Source organism: Centropristis striata, chromosome 17, assembly GCF_030273125.1.
Source record: "Centropristis striata isolate RG_2023a ecotype Rhode Island chromosome 17, C.striata_1.0, whole genome shotgun sequence".
NCBI lineage: Eukaryota > Metazoa > Chordata > Actinopteri > Perciformes > Serranidae > Centropristis > Centropristis striata.
Window position 1 is genome coordinate 27,268,916 of NC_081533.1, and position 24,912 is coordinate 27,293,827.

Genomic DNA, 24,912 nt, shown 5'->3' on the forward strand with positions numbered 1-24,912 from the left:
GAGACGGTTCTGGGTTGAACCAACTGTGAACCAGCAGCAGCCCAGCAACAGAACTAGCTTGGTGTTGCACTGCAAAAAAGCTGACTTGTACTTTTTGGCCTAAAACAGTGATTTAATTTGGTAAAACTTGGAAATATAAATTATTAACATTTAGGGCAATAATGTAAGTTAGCACAACAAAGGAAGCCAGTTGTTTGCTCAAAAACAAGTTTGTGAGTTGTTGTTACTTATATCTTTAAGTTGGGGTTCACAACAAGGGACAAAAGTTCTGATAACTCTTATTTCTTTGTTGTGAAATTTGGTCATTAGCGACAGCTAGCGGCTAACTGATGCTAGCGGCTAACTGATGCTAGCGGCGCTGCTTGTTACAGCTACAAGAGTAGCCATTAGCGTATCAATGCTAACTCAAAATTGTGGTCACAACATTAACTGACATTTCATAGTGGCGTTACAATCGTGCCAGAGAAATTCAGAGTTGAGCAAACTCTAAAACAAAAATTAAAATATTTAGTTTAATTGTCCAACTTAAAATTTTATCGAAGTTTGTTGCCTTGAAATTTTGAGTTCACCCAACTTTTTTTGCAGTGTGGTCTAAAAGGGGTATTTTCGGGTGACTGCAGGGAGAATCAGTCAATACTGTCACAGCCACGTTACACACTAACGCGTGTCACTATTGGAAACCGGTCATCTGTTTTAGTACAACTCACAGTAATGTGTTTCAGGTTTCACAGCAGAATCATGGAGTTGGCTGCAACACATTTGAGCTGACGTTGCAGTTTTCACAGTATTCATAGAAATCCTTCAGTTGTGTCTACAGTGAGATGGCCCGTTTCTCTCCCCTTGTTTCTCTGTTTGTTTGTTGAGTTCTCCATAACAGGCCCCACCTTCTCCTGCTCATTAGTGTTTACTAGTGCTGTGTCTCTGTCCTGTGATTCAGCAAAGCAGCTATTACAGCTTTCCCAACATGCCCACGCTAAGCCCACACTGGGCCTGGCTTTAGCGACAACAGGCCCTCTGTCTGGCCTGCCAGCTCAGGTGCTCTGTAGGCTTTATGTGGCACAATCAACACCAAGGCCCCATACATGAGCCGGGAAGAGGGGGAGGCGGGATGGAAAGTCGCAATTCGGAGCCATATTGTCATTTTAGTTTATGGGCAAAGGAGTCAGCCAAGTTGTAACCCAGTACGGGTGCATGAAGTCTTTATAAAGGGCATTTCTTTATTTAGGAGCTGTCCGGGTTGTCTTTATTTCCTGAAGTGGAATCCTCACTGTTTTTGTTTTTGGACTGATAATCAATGCATGATAAAGGCATGTTAGGGTCAAATCTAAAAGACGGATACTTTTTATTATTTTCCATTTTTTTTGTTTTGAACCCAGTTCCTATAGTGTTTTTATATCTGGAAATATAAAGGAGATCCAACCAAAAAAGTAGCTCAGTAAGATAATGGTTAGGGCTTGACAGATATATCTGTGTGTTGATCGATATAATTGGCCGATATTGGTTTATATGTTTACCAATGTGTTATTATGAAAACTTTTTTTAACATAATATATAATGCAGCAAAATGTTGTTTGTTGTGATTTTTTTTAAATAGTCAGCAAATGAGTGACACTGAGCAGTAATGATGTTTATTTATTTAATTACTATTTATTATTTATTTTCTTCGTTATCATTTATATAATTGGCTGACAATGAAGTGCATTGTTTGTATAATGTATAACAATGTTAAATATTATTGAATTAAGTTTTATGTTGAATGACATTTGCAGAGTGGTAACAAATTGCTGCACAATCCACATAAAAAAAAAAAAAAGGTCTGTCATTCCAGCTAAATTTCTTTTTACTATATCGGCCATCATATAGAATAGAATAGAATAGAATAGCCTTTATTGTCATTGTATATATACACAACGAAATTGGAGTGCAACTCCCATTGGTGCAAAATAAGAAACTCAAAATATATATATATATACAAACACGGAAAAAAAAAGAAAATAAAAATAGAATAAATAAATAAATCAAAACAAAATAGTCTTTTTACATGGGCTGTGCTTAAAAGTGTGTCCTCAGATATTGTTCAGTAAATTGTCCTTGTGGAGTATCAGCATATCGGTTATCAATTAATTTTCCCCCTCTAAATATCAGCATCTGTCTAAAAAATCCCACACTGGTCAGGCTCTAATAATAACATGATAATAATATGCCATCAATGTTATTGTTTACCTCCCACCAGCAGCAGCTGTGAGTGACGCCGCCCACTCCGTCACCACTAAACTCCAGACTATTCAGAATGTGCCAGTGTCTCCTTCGTCAGGGACAATGTGACATATTATAGTTTCATTTGTCTTAATAATTGGACACAAATGGTCCACAACGTAAAGTTTGCAAACAGTCAAACAAAGTCAATTGTCAGCTATGTAGACTGGTCCTCTTTATGAAGTTAATTTATACATTAGTTTAATGCTGCATGTTCTTCAAAGGGTTCTTGAAGTGTTGTTGTTGATTCAATTAAGCCGAGTTTTTCCCTTTTTGCTTTATTCACCAACCATAAAAAGAAAACAACCGAACCATGCATTTCTGTTATCAAATCCCTTCAATTTAACTATTTTTGTTCAACATTATTCCCATTCTTTTTTTATTTTATTTTATTTTTTTTATTTTTTTTTAGAGATTCTATAAAATCAAAGTCAAGTCAAGTCAAAGTTTATTTATAGAGCACATTTAAAAACAACCTCAGTTAACCAAAGTGCTGTACAGTTATTAAAATAGAATAAACCATACACAAATAGGTATAAATAAAAACAATGAAAACAATAAAATGCTAAAAACAATCAAAGTGCAACAAGTTCTTAAAGGGATAGGTCAGAGTTTTTGAAGTGTGGTTGTTTCTGGTTTTAGCCATGGGGGAAAAAATCAGTTTAAGCATATGACATTTTTCAAACTTTTTCACCACTGTACCTTGCTGTGACATAGCCGTGTGTGAGTTTACACATGGGGAACCAAAGTCATCAGATCCATCTATGTGCTCTTCAAAAGCTACCAGACTCCATTGAGAAAAACAGTACATTTTAACTTGTGGTTAGTTTGTTTGTATTCTTATGACTTTGGAGTTCAGAATCACCAATGTCACAAAGTAACCCAAACGCTGTGTTCTGTGAGGTAAAATGTTTTTTTTAATGGAGTCTGGTGTCTTTGAATGGAGCATAGCTGTACAGGTGCATCTCAATAAATTAGAATATCATAGAAAAGTTAATTTATGTCAGTAATTCAATTCAAAAAGTGGAAATAACAAATTCTATAGACCCATTACACACTGAATGAAACATTCATGTCTTCATTAATTCTAATTATAATGATTATGGCTTACATTTAATGAGTGTCTCAAAAAAATTAGTAATACAAAAGACCAATTTTAAAAAGTATGTTTAATATGAAAATGTTGGCCTCTGAAAAGTATGTCCATCTATATGCACTCAATACTTGGTTGGGGCTGTTTGACATGAACTGGAAATTGGACTTTTCCATCATATTCTAATGAATTGAGATGCACCATAACGGATATGATATATAGATCTCTAAAATGCATTTAGCTGCTTCCCCATCCACAGCAGTGCATTGCTTAGCTTCCGTGTCAGTACTCCTGGCTGCTTCTAATGGATTTAGTTTTGTCCTTTGTACAGTAATGTCTGGCTAAATTAAGCTAGCAGCAGCTAACATTAGCCATCATAAGCAACATGGTCTCACAGAAATCCGTGGAATAGCCACGGAATCGCTCAAATTTCCGTGAAACTGACACGGATTTCGCTACAATGCAAGTTAATGACAGTCATATCCCGTGGCTATTCCAACATACAAAGTGATTATGTACATTCACTGAGTGAATATTTAGAAAATAAAACATATACTTCTCGCTAGAAATGTCATCAAAATCCATTTTTATGCAGAAACTAAGTCAAAATATTGATTTTTGTCACTAAAAATGAGAGAACTGTCCGCCATGTTTTTTGTTCTGACCGCCGGGACCTTGAAAGTCACGTGACTTGGAACAAACCAATAGGAACAAATATTCATGGAATAGCCACGGGATATGACTATCACTATGTGGTGAAGATCTCGCCAGAAAAATATGACTGTCATTAACTTGCATTGTAGCGAAATCCGTGTCAGTTTCACGGAAATTTGAGCGATTCCGTGGCTATTCCACGGATTTTGAGTTAAGCGAAACCCGTGGCTATTTCACGGATTTCTGTGAGACCAGGTTCATCATAAGATATGCAAGTGAGTGAGTGAGAGAGGACTTCTTCATCTACTTTTAATGGTGTGTGATAACCAGAAAAGTTCAACAACAAATAGAATATTCTGCTCTTTCCTAACACACTGTACGTTGGGGTCGCCCTTCTTGTTTTGGTCGGGCTGCTGCTGCGTTGCGTGGTGTCGAGGCTGCTGGCGTGGCATTCTGTTATGGAAACAACAATGGTGGAGCCTGTTTGGCGGGGAGCGTTCACCCCCTGGCACCAAACGTGGCACAGAGCTCACCCAGGCTTTCAGCTGCCCAGCTAGCCTTTCCAATAAACCCTCCCTCCCCTTTCCTTCCATTCACTCCCTCGCCGTCTTCGTCTCCCCCACTCGAGCTTCACTCTCCCCCGACATTTCTCTCGTTTTCTTCTCCTCTCCATCTCTCCCACTCTCTGTGCCCTCCTGTTTATTTCTCTCCTCTCAATTTCATCCTTTCTCTTGGCCCTCACAAAGACAGCCATTCACCCGTGGCACTTAAACTCGAACAAAACGTCCTCTGAAAATGCGAAAAGCCTGCACAGAAATGCCATCACAGTCAGGATTTCTGCCTTAAGATTCTCTCCCGCACTCTCCTCGCCAGAGTTGCTTTGTGTTTCTCGTTCACTGAGGGGTCAGTGTTTTCCATCGGGCCTGTGTGGGAGAGAGGGATAGACGGAGGAGAGGAGGGGAGCCGCTGGCCTCGTGCCCAGTTGGAAAGAATAGAGAAGGGAGGGCGAGAGCTAAAAAAGGTCTGACAGGGCATCTTTATTGGTGCAGCAGTGACGAAAACATGCACATGTCATACCTGCTTAACATTCATGGCTCTGCTTGACCCGTTCCAAGTCCCTTTGCATCTGTTTGCTTGCCAATTACAGATAAGAAAATGAAAAAAATGTTGATCTGAACTTCAAGTAAGAACATGTGTATGTATGTATATATATATATATATATATATATATATATATACACTACTGGTCAAAAGTTTTAGAACACACCAACTTTTCCAGAATTTAATTGAAAATGATGCAGTTTAATGTCTCAGTGTACTCTGAAATTAATGCACATTTGCAACATTTAAAATTCTTTATTGAGCATGATAGTGTTTTGAAAGTAAAAAAAAGATTCAAAATCACATTTTATGTTGGACTAAAGGACTAAAAAAGACACAAAATGACCAAAAAAAAGACACAAAATGACAAAAAAAGACACCAAAAGACACAAAATGACAAAAATGAGATACAAAGACATGAAAAGAATTAAAAAATTGACAAAATAGCCCAAGACTCCATAGAGTTAAGTTGTTAACCCATTTCTTGTTCCCTGAAAAAGGCCTACTTGTATAACTCTGAAATGTACATTATTTTTTAGTTTTGGTTAACCTTACCTTTTTTTATTTACCTCTGGCAGTTCACCACTTACCTTTGTACCCTTTCAAGCTGTTCATTTGACTTGAACTGCTTGAATTTCAATAAAAAACTGGAAAAATTGGGGTGTTCTAAAACTTTTGACCGGTAGTGTATATATTGTGAAAAGTGACCACTCCACAGAGATTTGTCTCCTGTCTGCGGGGAGCTTCAGCTCATTATTCAGAGCAGACTGGGCTTTTTCAAGAGGAGGTTTAAAGATATGGACCTCAATTTCAGCGGATTTTCATGAAATTGTTTTTATGAAGTCACACTTCAACCTCCAATCTCCAACCTAAAGATAGAATAGATTGTTTTTCAACACCACCCATAACGACTCATATGAGCGTTTGTCAAAATGAGCGTTTCACGGCTTATGGTACCACGGAGCGTTCTAAAAATAGCACACATCATTATACATACACGTATACGTTACGGTTGTAAAAAAGGCTACAGTCTCTGAATTCAGGCTACAAAACCACTGACCTAGGTTTCGGAAAAAACTTGGATTGTAATATTTAAAATTGTTTTTTATTAGTGTATAATAACCTTAAGAAAGTAGGAGTCATGAATAGTATTTTTTTCATTAGCTTCAAATGAGCCCTTCGTCTACATCTACAGTAGCCCAGAATGAACAAACTAAACACTGGCTCTAGAGAGGACCATTTTAATATTATAATTATTATTATTATTATTACATTTTTATGTCATCTGAAAGCCATATTAGGTTCTCTACATGTTCAGGAAGGGAGGGGTGAGAAGAATTGTATCTGTTCTTTGTTTCGTAGTTCTCATCAACTTCAGCTTCAATTAGCTGTTTTTTGGGGGTTTTTTTGCAAAAAAAGCTCTCCAATCTTCTGTACACAGCTGACAAAGGAGTTAGCCACTAGCTGGTGAACATAGTGGAGTATTTAGCAGCTAAAGAACCAGACATTTGCCTCTCCAAGAGTTGGTGGAGATTTAAAAAAAACAAAAAAAACGGGGAAAAAGTGAATATTGGACTACATGGGTGATGATTTCTCTGTGTGCTGGTAAAATCTAACCAGAACCTAAGACAGAAAATAAAGCAGCAGCTAAAGTAGAATGATTTGCTGTGTTGGAGCAGTGTACAGTAGTAGTGAGATGAGTGTACAGTGTGAGAGTTACAGCTCTCAGCAGTGCAGCTGCTGGCTGCTCTGTGCCGGGCGAGTCGCTCCCTCTTTGTCCCGGCTGACGAGCTCACTTCCTCCTTCCTCCAAACAGCAGTGCCCATATATGGTAATGCCTTCAAGAAGCAATCTGTCTGAAATCCACTCATCTGTTGCTCTGTTTGGCTCCAACACACACTGTTGCAGTGAACTCTGCTCTTTTTAAATGAACGGAAAAATAGTTGACCTCTGTGACCCGGAGCTTAGTGAGCGACCAGAGAGGCAGAACAAATGATGACTCCAGCTTGATTAAAGTTAAAGTTAGTTGGTAGACAAGTTTGATTGTGTGGTCGGAGTGTGTTAAGGTGTGTGTGGAACAACTGTGGTGTGGCTCAACACGCAGCACAATGGTGGGTTGGGCTCAATCCTACCAAATATTTAGTGGTTTAATTTAGCAACTCCCATCAGGCAGCTGGACAGCTGATGAGCTAATGAGACAGATTAACTGCTGGTACACAGGTGAGTGACTGCTGTAGTACATTATTTTTTTTTATTTTTTTTATTTATTGTTGTTTGCACTTAAAAAACATACAATCGTTAGGAAATAACAGTACAAGAAACAGTAAAAAAAAATGCAGGAAAGATCAAAAAGCCCAAAGGGCTTATACGCGACCCTCCCTCTTAAACCTATAAGTAACTATACTTTACTTAAATTACATAGCAAGATGAAAATAAAAAAATACAAACAAAATTTAACATCTATTTTGATAGATTTTTGAGCTTGATCTTAAAAGTATTTAAAGAGGAACATGATTCTGTTAGATGTTTTATGTCATTCCACAGCACCATAATAAACAAATGAGAATTTGGCCACAGAGGTCCTACAGAAAGGAATATGTAAATCAGTCTTTCTTCTTGTAAGATGTGCATGTTAATGAGAATTAAACTCAAAGTAACTATGAAAAAAGTTAGGTAAGGATGCAGGAAGGCAAATTACTTTATACATAAGAACCCCTGTTTGATACTTATTCACCTCATAAATTGTAAGTAGTTGCAATTGTTTAAATAATGGTTTAGTTGGGGCTAAATAAGAAGAGTTCATGGCAATTCTTACAAAGGATTTCTGAAATCTATGAATTGCCTGTAAAGAAGAATGGTAAGTGCTCGCCCAAATTATATCACAGTAAGATATGTAAGGATAAATTAAACTGTAATACAATGTTAGAAGTGTGCTTTTTTCAAATGGTGTTTAGCCCTTTTTATAATGCCCAACGATTTTGAAACCTTTTTACAGACAAGTTCACAATGATTCTTAAAACAGAGTTTTTCATCAATGTAGACACCTAAGAACTTTACTGATGAAACTTCTGCAAGTGCACTGTCATTGATATATATTTTGGCTCTCTCTGCATTATAAATCTTGTTCTTATTTCTAAAAACAATAAAGTTAGATTTCTTGACATAAAAAACCCTGAACCCCCAAACTGTTATATTTTATATTGTATTATAATTTAATCAACAGAAATTGTAAAAGCGGTCATTATCATCTGATTTTCAACTTGCCAACTGTCCTTGAATGTGTCATATTTGACAATCACTGAATCTTAAAATGGAGATATTTCTTTATCTTTCTTTTCTTAATCTCATTTAAAATTTTGCAAAAATTAAACCATTTCCACTCACTAGATCCTGTGAAAAACACTTCATTCTGCCACCATCAGCACAATTAACAAGCCTTGATTGACTCTGACCCTGATATAAACAGTCTGAAGCTGAACTGCAGGCTGTTTACACAGAGCAGAGAGGAGAGGACAAGAGAGGTTGTAAAAAGTTAAATGTGTATAGCATGTGGAGCCCCCAACACTTGTGGGCAGTTGGAAAAATATAGTATATATAGATTTTAATTTTCTAAATTCTTTTGTGAAGTACATTTTCAAAGAAATTAAAATGGCCTTTTTTTCCCCTTTTTTTTTATGATTTATTGCACTATAGCTGTGTTACATTCATTTTTTACATTTTTTTTTAGATTTCCGTACTTTTAGCCATGATGATGATTTCTGTATTGCAGTGAAAAATGAGGATACGGAGAGTAAAATGTGACAAACTCTCTGGAACATCTTGGTTTGGATTACTTTGTTAAATAAGTAATTTCACACAAAATCTGCAACTATTTTTTTAATCAATTAATAGAACAAACGGCTGACTTTCACCCAGGAACTTCCGTGGCTCACAGTTTGTGAATTATGATTTATTTACGTAATTCTGTTGTTAATGTTACTTCCGTTTGGGAATCACGTTTTTTTCATTACTTGTGTTTTTTTTCCCGTAACTTCCATTTTTTCCGTAACCTCCATGGCTCACGTCACTCTCATAACTACTTCACTTCCATTTTAATGCATTTACATACATTTATTTACTGTTTAAACTGTCTTTTATAACGCGTAACCAGGAAGTTTTTTGCCCTAAACCTAGGTCAGTGGTTTTGTAGCCTAAATTCACAGAAACTGTGCTATTTTTAGAACGCTCGGCAGCACCGTGAGCCATTTAACACTCTTATGTGTCGTATGGGTGGTATTGACAAATGGACTATTCTGTTGTTTAGGTTGTTGGTAATTTCCTCTTTTTTTAAATGTGACTTTTTGCTTCTTTTCTATATTTGAAAACTGCATTTAAAAAAAAATTGTTTTGGACTGTTGGTCGTACAGAACAAGATGTCTGAGGACATCATATAGAGAAATAAGATGCATTTTCATTCTTTTCTAGCGTAAATTATGAACTGTTAAATAATCTGTAGAAGGTCTGAAAAGCCAAATGAAACGGCAGCTTTAGTTTTTATTTTTATTTTTATTTATATTTATAGAGCACATTTAAAAAACAACCTCAGTTGACCAAAGTGCTGTACAGTTATTAAAATAGAATACATCATACACAAATAGGTATAAATAAAAACAATGAAAACGATACTAAAAACAGTAAAACAATAAAATAAAATAGAATAAAATAGTAATAAAAGCTCAATCCAAAACAGAGTTGGAGATAAAAAAAAAGACAAATAAAAGGGTAAAAAAGAAAGCCAAGGATTCTTGCCTAGCTGGGACTGAACGCCAAGGAGAATAAATAGCTTTAGTGTTTGTTTCAGCAGCTTAAGATCTGTTAAAAACGTTGTGGTTTCCTTTCTTTCCTAGTAAGGTATCATGTTGGTCAAACTGTCCTACAGGCCGAATCCCATCCAGGACCAACATTGATTTCATTTTAAAAGTATTTTAAAACGTTTTAGATCTTTATGCATGTTGAAGTGTGTACCCCCGTTCAGCCAGAGCTGTTTAGGTCTGAGAGGGTCTGTGATCTGTCTGGAATGCAGAGACTCTGCACCTCTGGGAGGGGGACGAGGCCGTCCTCTGACGTCAGCACGGTTCACAAGGAGAGGCGGAGGAGGGCCATGACCCAGGAGTTCAGCCTCAGCCAAGAATGCAACTTAAAGATAAATAGATGGAGAGGAAAGGGAAAGGGAGGGTGCAGAGGTGAAGGAAAAGACAGAAACGTATATATAAAGAGAGAAGAGCTGTGATCTAGCAAGAGAAAAAGACACGGCATACAGTCTGAAGAGGTCACGGACCAAAACTTTAAAGCTCAGGCAGACCGACACATGCACCTGACCAAATTAGGAGAGATGAATGGGAACACAGGGAGCTTTGTCAGAGAGGAGATTTCCTCTAATCTTTCATAAGAACCAGCTGGGAAATGCCAGTGGAACATCAGTCCAGATGTTTTTAGCCAGAGACCTGATCCATTCTCACTGCTGCTACCGAGGAAGTGGTGACACTTACTGCTAAATGTTGTGTATCTGTTGGGTTGTCAGTTATTGAGCTTGTGTGTGCGTGTATTTGATAAGCGGGCCTTAGTACTTGATTTATAAATGCATCTGAATCATTGTTCTCAGGATTGCTGGAGTACAGGACAGTTTGTTCTTATTAGTCTAATAGTTTTTTAGTTAAACCTTTAGATTGAAAAACAGGTTTTTCAGAAACTGCCAGAAAACTTAATGTTGCACCAAACTGCATGCTCTTAAACTCATTCGCACTGATAGCATGGAGCTGTGAGCCCATAGCCCCTTTCATAGTGTATGGCGTCATATTTGAGTCAAAAGTCGCGCGAGCGATAACACATCTGAACGCCGACCTCGTTCGCGGCAGTTAGCTACAGTTAGCTCTGTAGCAGTACAGCGTGTATGTGCTGCTGCTGCAGGAGGTGTTCACTTAGCGATCTCTGTTTGTTTCATAGACTGTATATAAATAAACTTCAGGTCTGTCCCCGCCCATCATGACGTCTTCAAGTTGTGAAATACGTTAACCTGAGGTACTTTATTTTGAAAATGTTTTATTTTGTGTCCGTGCACGACTTCCTGTCCCGAACGATCTGCTCTGTGCTGAAAAGGCACCCACATGGAGGGCTGGAAAATGACCAATCATAAGAGGCCTGGGGTCAGCCTTGGCCCCGCCCCCAATGTGTCAAAAGTCCTCGCTCCGCGCGAGCAGAGTTCCACCACGAGCAAGCACGGGGGAGAATCTGCTTCACTCGGTTGCTGAGCGCGAAGATCAAAAAAGTGCGCGCGCGCAGTTGAAATCTGCATGCGTGACACGAAATAAATGCGCGTGCAGATGTGTTATCGCTCGCGCGACTTTTGACTCAAATATGACGCCATAATAGTGCCGTTTCATGCCGGGACATTTATGGCTCTGTAACGTCTCGCCTCCACTATGAACGTGCCCGAAGCAGGGTGCTGGGATCAAATGATCCCACCAATAGGTAGTCACAGAGGCGGAAAATTGGTGGGACTGTTGGAAGCTGGACCACTATGAATGGGTCCCGACAAGGCGGATTATTTGACGTCGCTCATGACGTCTAACACACACCGCCCACTTTGTCCGACAGTCATTGTATCACTGTTCACTGCGGCCACAGTCGCTAACTGTGCTTATTGTAAACAAGCGGGCATGCTAACTGTACACGTGGTGTCTGCCACTGATCGTAAACAAACCGGCATCGCTAACTGTGCACAGTGTCCGGTGCTTGTTGTAAACAGAGGTCGCTAAGTGAACACATCCTGCTGCAGCACATACACACTGTACAGCTACAGAGCTAACTGTTAGCCTATTAGCACTGTGCTACTGTGCAGCACTGCTGCACAGTAGCACAGTGCTTTTTTTTCTTCCGACAATACAGCTGGACCGCACTATAAAAGGGGCTCATGACGGCAGTAAAAAATAAAGTGGAGACAATGTGCTTGTTAGATTATTTAGGTGGTCAGATTAGACAGTTTATGGAGACAAGGCTTGGACCCAGTGTCCAAATAAAAGCAGATGGTATTATTGATTTGCCTGCTGTGTTTGAGCTGTTAGCTCTGTAAGCTCTTTTGGCAAAACGAAAAGATCAATAAGTCAACAACATCCCTTTTGAAACACTCTCGGTGTGGTATGAAGCCATGTGGAGGACAGAACGCTCTGTGACAGAGCTATGCAGCCAAACACTCTGTTGGCTGCTAAGAGCTAACGGATATCTAGCTCTCCTCGTACTGACTTCCACACAGATTTGATGTTCAGAGAGATTAGCTGCGGACTGACAGACACACACAAAAATGCAGACACGCGACCAAATGTATGATCCCCTCCAGGCTGACGCCTCGCTCCAGAGTAGCTCCCACACCCTAAAAGTCAGACACAGACACAACAGCTAGAAGTTTTTGTGCCTAGTCATGCTGCTAATAGAAAGTGCTATTCCAGTGATTTTAGTATTATACTCAAAATTAAGGGAACTACGAGAGACATGCTAGACTTATAAAAAATAAAAGATATTGCTCATAGATGGTGCAAAAACACAGGATCCACACACATTTATAAACTTTATGCCAACTAATTAAAAACCTAAAACAGTTTTTCTTTTACCTGCAAAACAGTGCTGGGAAGTACATTTAATCAACTGCACTTAAGTACAATTTTAGAATTATGCTTACATAAATGCATCAATAACAATCCAATAATATATCTGGAATATATCAAACAATTCTGCATAAAAAAAGTACTTTTACTTTTGATACTTTTGTACTTTGCTAAAGTAAGTTTTGAATGCAGGACTTTTACTTGTTGTGGAGTAATTTCATAGTGTGTACTTTTACTTCAGTAAGGGATCTGAATACGTCTTCATACACTGCTGCAAAAGTTCTCCCCTGCATATTTTCTGTATGAATATCAGCTAAAACACAGCCAGCAGCAAGGCAAGGTGGGGAGTTGTTACCTGTTGCTGTCCTTCCTGTTGGTGTGTGTGTGAGTGTGTGTGGGTGTATGTAAAGCAGTAGAGTGGGAAAAAAGTGATTACAGCAGCAATATTAAATCCTAATAACAGAGTGTATTTTGGCTGTGTTGTGGCGCTCCAGTGGAGCAGCGTGTTAGTATGCAGGGCGTGGGCTGGAGGAGACGCCACTTTATCTACAAATCAGCACATATAGCAGCAGCAGCAGCAGCTCGGCTCACCAGCACCTTCCAGGCTGGAAATTGGTCTTGCTGGGTTGCCATGGTGATCAGATGTGGGGAACCCCCACCCCCCTTCTTTCTCTTCACTGGGGAAGCTGCAGTGCAGTGGTGACAGGAGTAAAGGATGCTGGGATACTTCCCCGCAAGCCCGTTAGTGGTACGATCTGAAGTCAAGGTCACTTGATCAGTATCTGTGTGTGTGTTTTCCTGACTCTGCCTCAACTTTACCATATGATGAAAGGGGATCCTCCCAGGCAAGGGGTACTTGTGTGTGTGTGTGTGTGTGTGTGTGTGTGTGTGTGTATGCGAATGTGTGTGTGTGTGTCCTATATTAGGCCTTCTTGCCTGTCAGCTGAGCCAGCACAGACCTGCAAACGCGTCATCGCAGAGCTGAAAGGGAGGGGTGTGAAATCACACTCGGCAACACACACACACACACACACACACACACACACTTCTTGCTTGTGTATTGTGCTCACTGTAGGCTAATTGTTCATACAGACCAATATTAAGCTTTAAAGCTGATGATAAATGTTAATTGGACCTTTGGACAGTCTAAATATAGCCCTGTGCAGGTGTGTGTGTGTGTGTGTGTGTGTGTGTGTACTTGTCTTTATATAGTTGTGAGGGCCAACCCCTGGCAGAAGACCAACATTGTGAGGACATTTGTAGTTGTGAGGACATTTTGCCCGGTCCTCACAAAGAAAATGCTAGGATAGCCTCAAAAGGCCTTAATTAATCATCTGTATGAATTTCAGGGAAAGTCCTAACAGAGGTGGTAAACCATGAAATGTGTATGTTGGGTGGTGGTCCTCACAAACAACTCAACGATCGTGGCCCTCACAACTATATAAAGACGTGTGTGTGTGTGTGTGTGTGTGTGTGTTTATCACCTCAGGCCTCCAGGTAGAAATAGCAGGGTCATGTTGCACATGTACACACACATTGTTGTGCTTTAAAACTGGATGTAAAATACCTTGAGAGCTGCAAGGAACAGACACCTGCAGGCCTCACATACTTCTCCTTTCTAAAAACAAACAAACTGGTCTGGCTGTGGAGCTGCAGGGTTCCTCTCACCCGTCTGTTTGATTTACCTATTAAGTGGCGTTTGACGCCCGCTAGGATTTCCATCATGCTGCTGTGGTGTCGTCTGACAGCAGCGGTCTTAGTCAGCTGTGGCCCACTTCTGAGCTTTAAACAGGAGTCTGTGCACTGGGAATATATAGGGCAGCAGCAGAACATGGAAACACTGCAGGGAAAGTTAAACGTTTTCTTTAGTTGCGGTTATGGGAGAATATTTTGTTATAGATTCATTAACCCATAAGAACCCATGGTGACACCAGTGTAACAAACACTGTAAATCTTCTAGAATCTCTCATATTCAGCTTTATGCTTCACATTAACTCATTAAATACTTAAGTGATGTATACTCAACACCCTGGTGTGGTGGTCATGTGACTTTAACAGGAAGTGACTTCTCCAAAATGTAGCTGTGACTGGGAACAGAAATGTGAAAAAGTAGCTAATTTTAAAAAGCTTATTTTTTGTTACTTGGCTAAATTTAAACCCATTTAATAATTTTAATCCGTTAATAGGGAACTGAACAAATTAAAGTCACAATTTTGATATATGTTATGGAGATGCAAATGAAAAAGACACATTTCCTGCTTACAGAGACACCAATTTGCCTATTTTTTTTCTATTTTAAAATAAGAAATATCATAAACATAAATACCATAAACGGCCAATGTAACGTTCATATGTCACATCACAGATCTTTGGCATTTAGGGGTAGCATTTAAAAAATAAAAAAAAACATCAGAAATGTGTTTTATGTGGTCAATTTATAGAACACATCCTTTAAGGATAACTGGCTCTGGGTTCTTATGGGTTAAGCCCAAGGTGACCTCTTATAATGTCCTTTTGCCCAACCAACAGTCCAAACCTTTACCACATGCATTGGTTGTAATTGGTCTCGGGTGGACTTCTTCAAGTTTTGTTTTTGGGTGTTTTTATTTGATAAATATTGGATATTTTATGTCTATTCTAGCTTTTCCAACTTTTTGTACACATATTTTATAATGACTATAATAATGGCCCAAAAAAATAATGTGAAATGTCATATCTTTTTATTGGAAAATGTAAATATTTGTCTGATTCCGATATATTTAGGCTGAATATCAATATACGATGTATATCCCGATATTTTTTATGGCAAAGTGAGAGCAAATGTTCAGTCAAAGTCAAATATGACGTGTCACAAGTAGTTTTATTGAAACCGTTTATTTTAGTGAACATAAATACTGTATAACAGGAGTACCTTTTTTTTTTTTTTTTTTAAATCAAAGCCCCATAAAGTGCACATTTAAATAAAAAATATCTTAAATAAAAAAAAGCCTATGAAATAAAACAATCTTTTATCGAAATAAATATATTTATATGAGGAAAAAAATAACGAACATTACAAAATAACTAAATATGACAAACCCTAGTAAGGGCATCATTTATATATAAAGCAGCTTGTCTGGAGGAAGGATCACAGCACAAATTTGAACTTTATCGATATATGCAATATGGGCTAATTCCATATCACATTTAAAAATATATCGATACATTTTGTATATATCAATAAATCTCCTAGCCCTATATGGGAGGATGCCAGAACCATTTTCACCACCTCCTGCTGCATATGTGCTGATATGTTTTTCACAAACCCTGGAAAAGCTCTGTCCTCTACTGAAGAGGGTTAGGGCCAGGACAAAAGGGGGACAAAAAAATAACGAGAGGAGGGAAAAAATGCAAAAAAGAAAATGCATTAATGCACTTGGAGAAAAAAGTAGAAATGACCAGAATAAAGTTGGAATACATTGTCGCTAAAAAAAGTCAACTTTTTGAGTTTGGTACAGTAGACTGCAAGCTACAACCTGATTTTCCTCAACACATCTGATATACACTACTGGTCAAAAGTTTTAGAACACACCAACTTTTCCAGAATTTAATTGAAAATTATGCAGTTTAATGTCTCAGTGTACTCTGAAATTAATGCACATTTGCAACATTTAAAATTCTTTATTGAGCATGATAGTGTTTTGAAAGTTAAAAAAAGGTTCAAAATCACATTTTATGTTGGACTAAAGGACAAAAAAAGGACACAAAATGACCAAAAAAAGACACCAAAAGATACAACATGACTAAAAAAAGACACAAAATGACTTACAAAGACATGAAAATAATTCAAAAATGGACAAAATAGCCCAAGACTCCATAGAGTTAAGTTGTTAACCCATTTCTTGTTCCCTGAAAAAAAGGCCTACTTGTATAATTCTGAAATGTACGTTATTTTTCAGTTTTGGTTAACCTTACCTTTTTTATTTACCTCTGGCAGTTCACCACTTACCTTTGTACCCTTTCAAGCTGTTCATTTGACTTGAACTGTTTGAATTTCAATAAAAAACTGGAATAATTGGGGTGTTCTAAAACTTTTGACCGGTAGTGTATGTATATGTTGGGACAGACGTGCTGTTTCTCTGAAACAATGTTCCTCTGATGACTCATTGATGTTGGCAAAAATGCATGTGTTTTGGAATTAGTGAGCATAAAAGTGGATAAATGAGACCTGGATTATACCTTTTAAAGTTTCAGTAGATGTTTCGATATAGTTTTGCTGTTAAATTAAGCTACCGCTTACTTTAATTCATTAAGGATTTAGCACATTTTCATACTTGATTTTCAACATATTCTGATGTTTCATTGGCACAATCACTCATGTAAACCAACGTATATTACTTTACTTTTACTATTTGAAAGGAAACAGTATAGTCATGTTTGTCTGTTGAGTAACATTAACCCAGATCAAATATACAGTGAAAAGCTGGTAAAATAAATGTCAATATACATTTATGGATTGAGTGAAAATTCTGTAAATGTGACTCCTTGCAGTTGCATTTATAGTAACAATTAAGCTGCCATGATAAAGGCTTTGAGAGTCTAGATACTTTCGGTTTGCAAAGTGCTTGAATTTGTTCTTGATTTTGCTAGCTGATATTTAGTGAAAAGGTGATAAATGACTGATTAGAGAAGTCAAGAATCAATTAACCTCATTTATCAAGCTTTGCTGAGCCCCTGACTGTATTACAAGTCTCGTATCTGATCCGTCTGATATGTAATCTGGATGCTCCGGCGTGACCCCCCCCCCCCTCTCTCTGCCTCAGTTACACAACAGGAAGTCGTCTCCAAAACACTCCCAACAACATGAACAAAGCCCACACAAGCTGTTTCCATCCTCCGCCTGTTTACTAAACCGCATATTTAGTCTGAAGTTCATTTAAAAACGCATGCAGTTGTTCTTTAACCGTCCTCTGTAATTCCTCCACCAGTGCGAGGATGTCGTCCAGGGAAGATAGTCCAGATGACGGAGGCCGAGGTGCGAGGCCTCTGCATCAAGTCCCGGGAGATCTTCCTCAGCCAGCCGATCCTTCTGGAGCTGGAGGCTCCACTCAAAATCTGTGGTTAGTAGCCTCCCGTTTAGTCTTGGTCGTTTCTATGGTAACACTTTACAATAACCATCATTTATAAATGGTAAATAGATAGTTTATTAACCCTATAAAGCCTGAACCACTAAATAATTGCCAGAATTTTTTTTTTAAACTTGAGTGTTTATTGAACCTGCTGACAGATAATTAAAAAAAAAATCCAAAAACAATAGGGATATATGATTCTAATGTGTATCATATTTGATACATCAGTTCTTTTTGTGCAATTTGTTGCTTACAGTTTGTTTTTCTTGAACTAACAAAAACATATAAAACCCAACATTTTTAACCTTTTAAGGCTTTACTTTCTTTTAACATTTTCCTCAACCATGCAAAATATTTTTTTTCCATATAACACAACATCATACATCTGCTGATATGAAGTTTTCACGCAGCAATGACTGATCCACCAGTGGAACCTGCATATAAATTTTGCTATATCTTGTATTTTTGTGCAATTTGTTGCTCAGTTTTTTTTTCTTCCACACATGTATACATCAGGTTTTTCAGGAAAAAAATATCACACTGATGATGTATAGGTCTCAAAAACTTGGCTTTATAGGGTTAATGTTTAATTATCATTTATAAACCGTATATAAACCATTTAGAATGGTAAATACATAATTTATTGATGTTTAACTAACCAAATGATTTATAAATGGCAAATAGATGGTATATTAATGTAAGTTTATAGTTACTTTACCATTAACAAACAATTCAATTATAATTAATAGCTTTAGTTTTACTCATGATAACATTTTTAACACCATATTAAGTATGTTAATGATTTTTAAATTATTCATATACCTTTAAGAAACTGGTTGAAAACATTTAAAGATGAAATATGTATAGCACTTTGTAAATGGTTAATAACTGGTTTATAAACCATCTATAAACATCACTTAGATGGTTATTGTAAAGTGTTATCCTATTTTACTACATATTTTTTATTTCAAATATTAAGGCAATTGAAATATGTAAATTAATATAATGGGACATTACAAATTAATTTTTTAGTGTTTTTTTGTTGTATTATTATTATTATTATTTTTACAGTAATCTTCAATTTTCAGTTTCATGGCTTCGGCCTCTTAGTCAACTAAGATCACTTTGTAAATGGTTAATAATTGGTTTATAAACCATCTATAAACATTACTCAGTTGGTTATTGTAAAGTGTTACCGTTTCTTTTTTGTTCATAATCCCCTTCTAATCCATCCCTGCCTCCTCTCCACCCTCCAGGTGATATCCATGGACAGTACACAGACCTGCTGAGGCTCTTCGAGTACGGCGGTTTCCCTCCGGAGGCTAACTACCTGTTCCTGGGCGACTACGTGGACAGAGGGAAGCAGTCTCTGGAGACCATCTGCCTTCTGCTGGCCTACAAGATCAAATACCCCGAGAACTTCTTCCTGCTCAGGGGCAACCACGAGTGTGCCTCCATCAACCGCATCTATGGCTTCTACGACGAGTGTGAGTGCTTTGTTCTCGTACCGTGGAGCCGTTTCAGTACATCTGGTTCTGTTATGTAGAACTTAGAACAGACAATAAGGTTCGTAGGAAGGTTATAATAGCTTTGGATTTTTCATTAGTTTTAGTTTTAATTTTGTTGTGAATTTTTGTCTTCAAATTCAGTTAGTTTTAGTTAGTTTTTAGAGTGAGTTTTCTAGTTTTAGTTTAGTTTTTATTTTTTGAAAATGCTTAGTTTTAGTTTAGTTTTTATTAGTTTTAGTGTTAGTTTTAGTTTTTTTGTAATGGGCTATGTGTTGGGTGCCCGATTCAAAGAGGTCATAATAAATTTTGCCTTTATTTCCTTTGGTTTATCATCTCAGCCTCAATAAGGTTATTAACTCTTACAGTTCTGAGTGTTTTGAATTTTGGTTTGAGTGTAGACAGTCTCAGTAAACATATTTACCATGTGTTGCATGTTCAAATAGAAACACTGAATTATGAATGAAAAAAGTTGACAAAAACGAAAACTAAGGACATTTTCACTATAATTTTAGTTAGTTTTCGTTAGTTTTGTAACCACACAATACAGTTTCAATTAGTTATCGTTTTTTAAAAAACTCTAGTTTTTATTTTTATTTCAGTTAACGAAAATGTTTTTTCAATTTTAGTTTTCGTTATTTCGTTAGTTTTCGTTAACTATAATAACCATGGTTCGTAGCTGCACTCCAAAGGAATAAAAAAATAACTTTTTAAACGTAAAGTTTGGTAATAACAGCCTTGATGCAAACATTTAACAGAATAGTTTTGATTTTGTAATGAAAGAAAAATAATCATGAGTCAAGTCATAAAATTAAGGAGATTATTATCTTTTCAATAATTGTGCAATAGCTATGGACAACGATTACGTTCTTAACATTGAACGTTAGATTGTTAATGTAAGCCTTTGTTGTAAGCTAACGCTAGCGCCCTATTGATCACATTGCAGCCAAACAAATCAAATACAATCAATGATAGATGGTTTTATTGGTCTTTTTGGTCAGATAATCCCGCCCCAAGCCCCTGATGTAAGTTGTTCGTGATTCAAGACCAGCAAAGAGTTGGTGCCACTCTGGAACCAGTTTTTCAGGCTGAGAGACGGTTCTTTGGATGTAAAGAACTGGTTCAAGATCAGGCACCAGCTCTGATCAGGACCTGGAACTATTTAGTCAATGGGCCAAAAGCGCACAGATCTTGTGTTTGTTCTGGTGCTCTGTACAGAATCGACATACAGTTGAAACCAGAAGTTTACATACACTATATAAAAAGACGCATATGCTTTTTTTCTCACTGTCTGACATGAAATCAGACAATCACTTTTCCTGTTTTAGGTCCATTAGGATTACCAAAATTATTTCTATTTGCTAAATGCCAGAATAATGAGGGAAGGATTTTTTTAGACAATTTTTTATTACTTTCTTCAAAGTCAGAAGTTTACACACACTAACATTATTATGCCTTGAAACAATTTGGGAAAGCTCAGATGATGCTGTCATGTCTTTGGAAGCTAAACTTCTGGTTTCAACTGTACATCTACACATGGCAGTTGGTATGATCAACACAATGAGAATATGACAAATGCAGCAATAACACCATGAGTTTACTTATCGGAGGCAAATGTCCTCACTGTGGCCTCCGTTATTCTATGTCATTATTTTGAGAGAATCTCATTATAATGACGTACAGAATGTTTTCTTTTCATCGTATTGACAGAAAGGGCTTCTACTGTTTCACTGAAATGTATTGTGAAGTCAAAGTCTTTCGTAAGAAGTGAATCAATAATACTCACACTGACTGTCATGGATTCTGCAGGTAAACGCAGATTCAACATCAAGCTGTGGAAGACATTCACCGACTGCTTCAACTGCCTGCCCATCGCCGCCATAGTGGACGAGAAGATCTTCTGCTGTCACGGAGGTATTCATGTTGGTGAACTGGTGGTGATTATGCATGTCACCAGACTGGAGTTTCATACTCTAAACCATTTTTGATACCACACGGGGGAAATTACAAAAAAATTAAAGGGGCATAATTATTTTATTTAAATAAACAATAGCATCAATGATATCATGCTACAAACAAAGACAGTAACTTAACTGTGTGGTACGGGGTGAAAAATGTATATATATATATATATATATATATATATATATATATATATTTACAATTAAACATTAACTTTCTAGGAAAAATGCTCAATTCAAAAGGTTCAATTCACACAGCAAAAGGTATATATTCAATAGATTTGTGCAAAAAAAGAGGTATATAGTGCAAAAAATTCCCCTAACAACAATGACAAGAAATTATTATTAGTTGTCTGAGGGAGTGGAAAGATCACTAGCGGCAAGTAAGGAAGTCAGATAAAAAATACCCAGTAAAATAATATAAGTGTGGCTAACTAACATTACATACAGGCAGGACTGACAAAGTTTGCTGCTACATAAACGTTACCCATTTTATTATTAGCCGTTAGCTTAACAGACAGCTAATGTTGCTATCAGTTAATTACTTATAGTTGAAACAGCTGACATTAGAGACAGGCAGGACTGGTAACTTTTTGCTGCCTAGCTAGTTTTATTATTAGCTGCTAGCTTAAAGATAACTTAACAGACGGCTAATGTTGCTATTGGCTGATTACGAACAGTTTGCCACCACTCGGTAGCATTTGTTGTAAATAGACTTATTGACACCGTTTGCCTTCTCCTGGTACGATAAATATTTCCATATGGCACTTCTACTTTATTTATTTAAGACCACAAAACGTGCCATGTTTGTTTTGAATGTCAACTAGCGTTCACGTGTTTGCTAATGAGGGAAGGGGGCGCACAGCCGTAATTAAACAGTGCAGTTCTGTTAATACTGATGCAAATTACCATCTAATCAAATACAAATTTTTGGTATCCGAGTATCGATTTATGCATTATATATCTGCTTGTTATTTTGTACTGGGAGCTCCTAATGTAGACGTTTGTCTGGTAAATCTCATAATATTTGCACAATTCCTGGATTTTACGTCTGCATCCTGGATGTTTTGTCCTCGGGCCTCACTGTTCTGTCCTGTTTGCTGCCGTAATATTTGATCAACAGTATGAAAGATAAAGTTCATGAACCTTATCTGCTGTAGACTAATCTGATGTGAGCTAAATGGGTCAGAGCACAGTGATATGGGTTAATACCTGCAGAGGAGCAGGTGGAGGTTTGTGAACAGATTGACTGTCTGTGGTGGTTTAATGTCTTTGGTTTGCCCACAGGTCTGTCTCCAGACCTGCAGTCTATGGAGCAGATCAGACGCATCATGAGACCCACAGACGTGCCCGACACAGGTAGGTCAACACACACACACACACACACACACACACACACAGTCTTGTACTTCTATCTTTGTGAGGACCCTCATTGGAACAGTGAATTCCCTGCTCAGGTTATAATAGTTTTGGATTTTTCATTAGTTTTAGTTTTAATTTCGTTGTGAATTTTTTTTTTTTCAAATTCAGTTAGTTTTAAGAGTCAGTTTGCTAGTTTTAGTTTAGTATTTATTTTTTGAAATGCTTTAGTTTTAGTGTTAGTTGTAGTTTTTTGTAATGGGGTATTTGTTGGGTGGGAGATTAAAAGAGGTCACAGTAAATGTTGCCTTTATTTCCTTTGCCTTATCCATCTTCATTATGTATGAAAAAAGTTGACAAAGACGAAAACAAAGGACATTTTCACTATAATTTTAGTTAGTTTTGTAACCACACAATACAGTTTCAGATAATTATCATCATCATGTAACCTTTAACCCTAAAAAACAAAGTCTGAAATCTAAAAAAAGCCTTTAAAGAAGTGAGGGCCGGCCGAAATATACTCACTTTGTAAAAATGTCCTCACAATGTTGGTTAAAAACGTGTTCTGGTCCTCACTATGTAGGAAGTACAAGAACACACACACATACACACACACACGCACAAAACTTGACCATGTGCCATTGTAATGGAGTATTTCTTCCGTAGTATTGCTGCTTCTTGACTAAAATAAAACCCTTTTTTGTATTTAATTCATTTAGGGCCACTCTGTCCTTAGAGCCTGACTGATGCAGGGTTTTTGGGATACCAATATTAGAGAGTGGAAAATTCAACATCGTTGGATTGGCTGATATTGAATTTATACATGTATATACACTGATCGCTACAGACAAATTAGGTTTACTGTATTATTTTTTTAATTCTACCAAATCTAAAAGCAGAAGAGACTGAGAGACAAAAAGCTGCTCTCTGTGAAATCAACCCCATATCATTCAACACAGAGCAGAGCTGTCCTATCAAATAAAGGCAAAAAGTTAAAAAAAAAAAAAAAAAAACTTCCATAAATGGAGAGACAACATAAAACTCCAGACTTAACCAACTATTTAGCCCATTCTGCCTTGTAACATAAATACAACCCTGATTCCACAAAAGTTAATACAATTTGTGACATATATTCCATTGAAAACTTTACAAACACTCCACCAACCCCGATTTAAAAAAAAAAAAAAAAAAAAAGTTGGAATGCTAAAAAAAACATACAGTACCAGTCAAAAGTTTGGAAATATTTCTCATTCAATAGTTTTAACCAATTCATTGTAGATTAGTACTGAAGACATCAAAACTGTTAAAAAAAGGACACATAAGGAATTATGTAGTGTAAAAAAAGTGTTACACAAACCAGAATATGTTCTTTTGCTTTGATGACAGCTCTGCTCACTTTGAGCTGGTCACCTGGAACGGTTTACCAGGTGCGCCTCGTTAAGAGTTAATTAGTGGTTTCTTAATGTGTTTGAGTACATCAAAGCAACAGGTGCTACTTTGAAGAATCGAAAACATGTTCTGGTTTGTTTTAACACTTTTTGTTTTTACTATACGATTCCACGTGTTCCATCATAGTCCACTTTTTTTTAAATAGCAATTTACAATGTGTAAAATATAATAAAAATAAAGAAAAACCATTGAATGAGAAGGTGTGTTGACTGGTACTGTTTCCAGTAACGGAAAGTGTTTACAGTATTTACAAAAACAAAAGTTTTTCACTTTGAACATAAAATATACTGAATCATTGAAATCAGGATTATATTTATGTTACAAGGCAGAATGGGCAAAATAGTTGTTTAAGTTTTCTGTGTCCTATGTTCCAAAATGCAAATGTAACTTTCTTTTTTTGTTAGATTTTTTTATATTCTTTTTTTATTTGATAGAACAGCTGTAGATGGACATTCTGTGTTAAATGATAACGCGTCACCACTAAATTCAAAGTCAAAACGCATTTTATTATTATATTTTTTGAAAGAAAAACAATAAACCGATGGGTCGAAAACAAATTTAGGCACATACACTACTGGTCAAAAGTTTTAGAACACACTTTTCCAGAATTTAATTGAAAATGATGCAGTTTAATGTCTCAGTGTACTCTGAAATTAATGCACATTTGCAACATTTAAAATTCTTTATTGAGCATGATAGTGTTTTGAAAGTTAAAAAAAAGATTCAAAACCACATTTTATGTTGGACTAAAGGACTAAAAAAAGACACAAAATGACAAAAAAAAAGACA

General features: G+C 37.0%; 1 protein-coding gene across 1 annotated transcript in view; it reads left to right on the top strand.

Annotated features, from left to right (window-relative positions):
- LOC131989846 (serine/threonine-protein phosphatase PP1-beta catalytic subunit) overlaps window positions 1-24,912 on the top strand; it is a 39,129-nt gene that overhangs the window by 9,406 nt on the left and 4,811 nt on the right. The window contains exons 2-5 of the mRNA XM_059355193.1: window positions 17,709-17,840; window positions 19,106-19,336; window positions 21,164-21,268; window positions 22,603-22,674. Of these exons, the coding sequence (XP_059211176.1) occupies window positions 17,709-17,840; window positions 19,106-19,336; window positions 21,164-21,268; window positions 22,603-22,674 (540 nt within the window). The remainder of the gene's footprint in view (window positions 1-17,708; window positions 17,841-19,105; window positions 19,337-21,163; window positions 21,269-22,602; window positions 22,675-24,912) is intronic.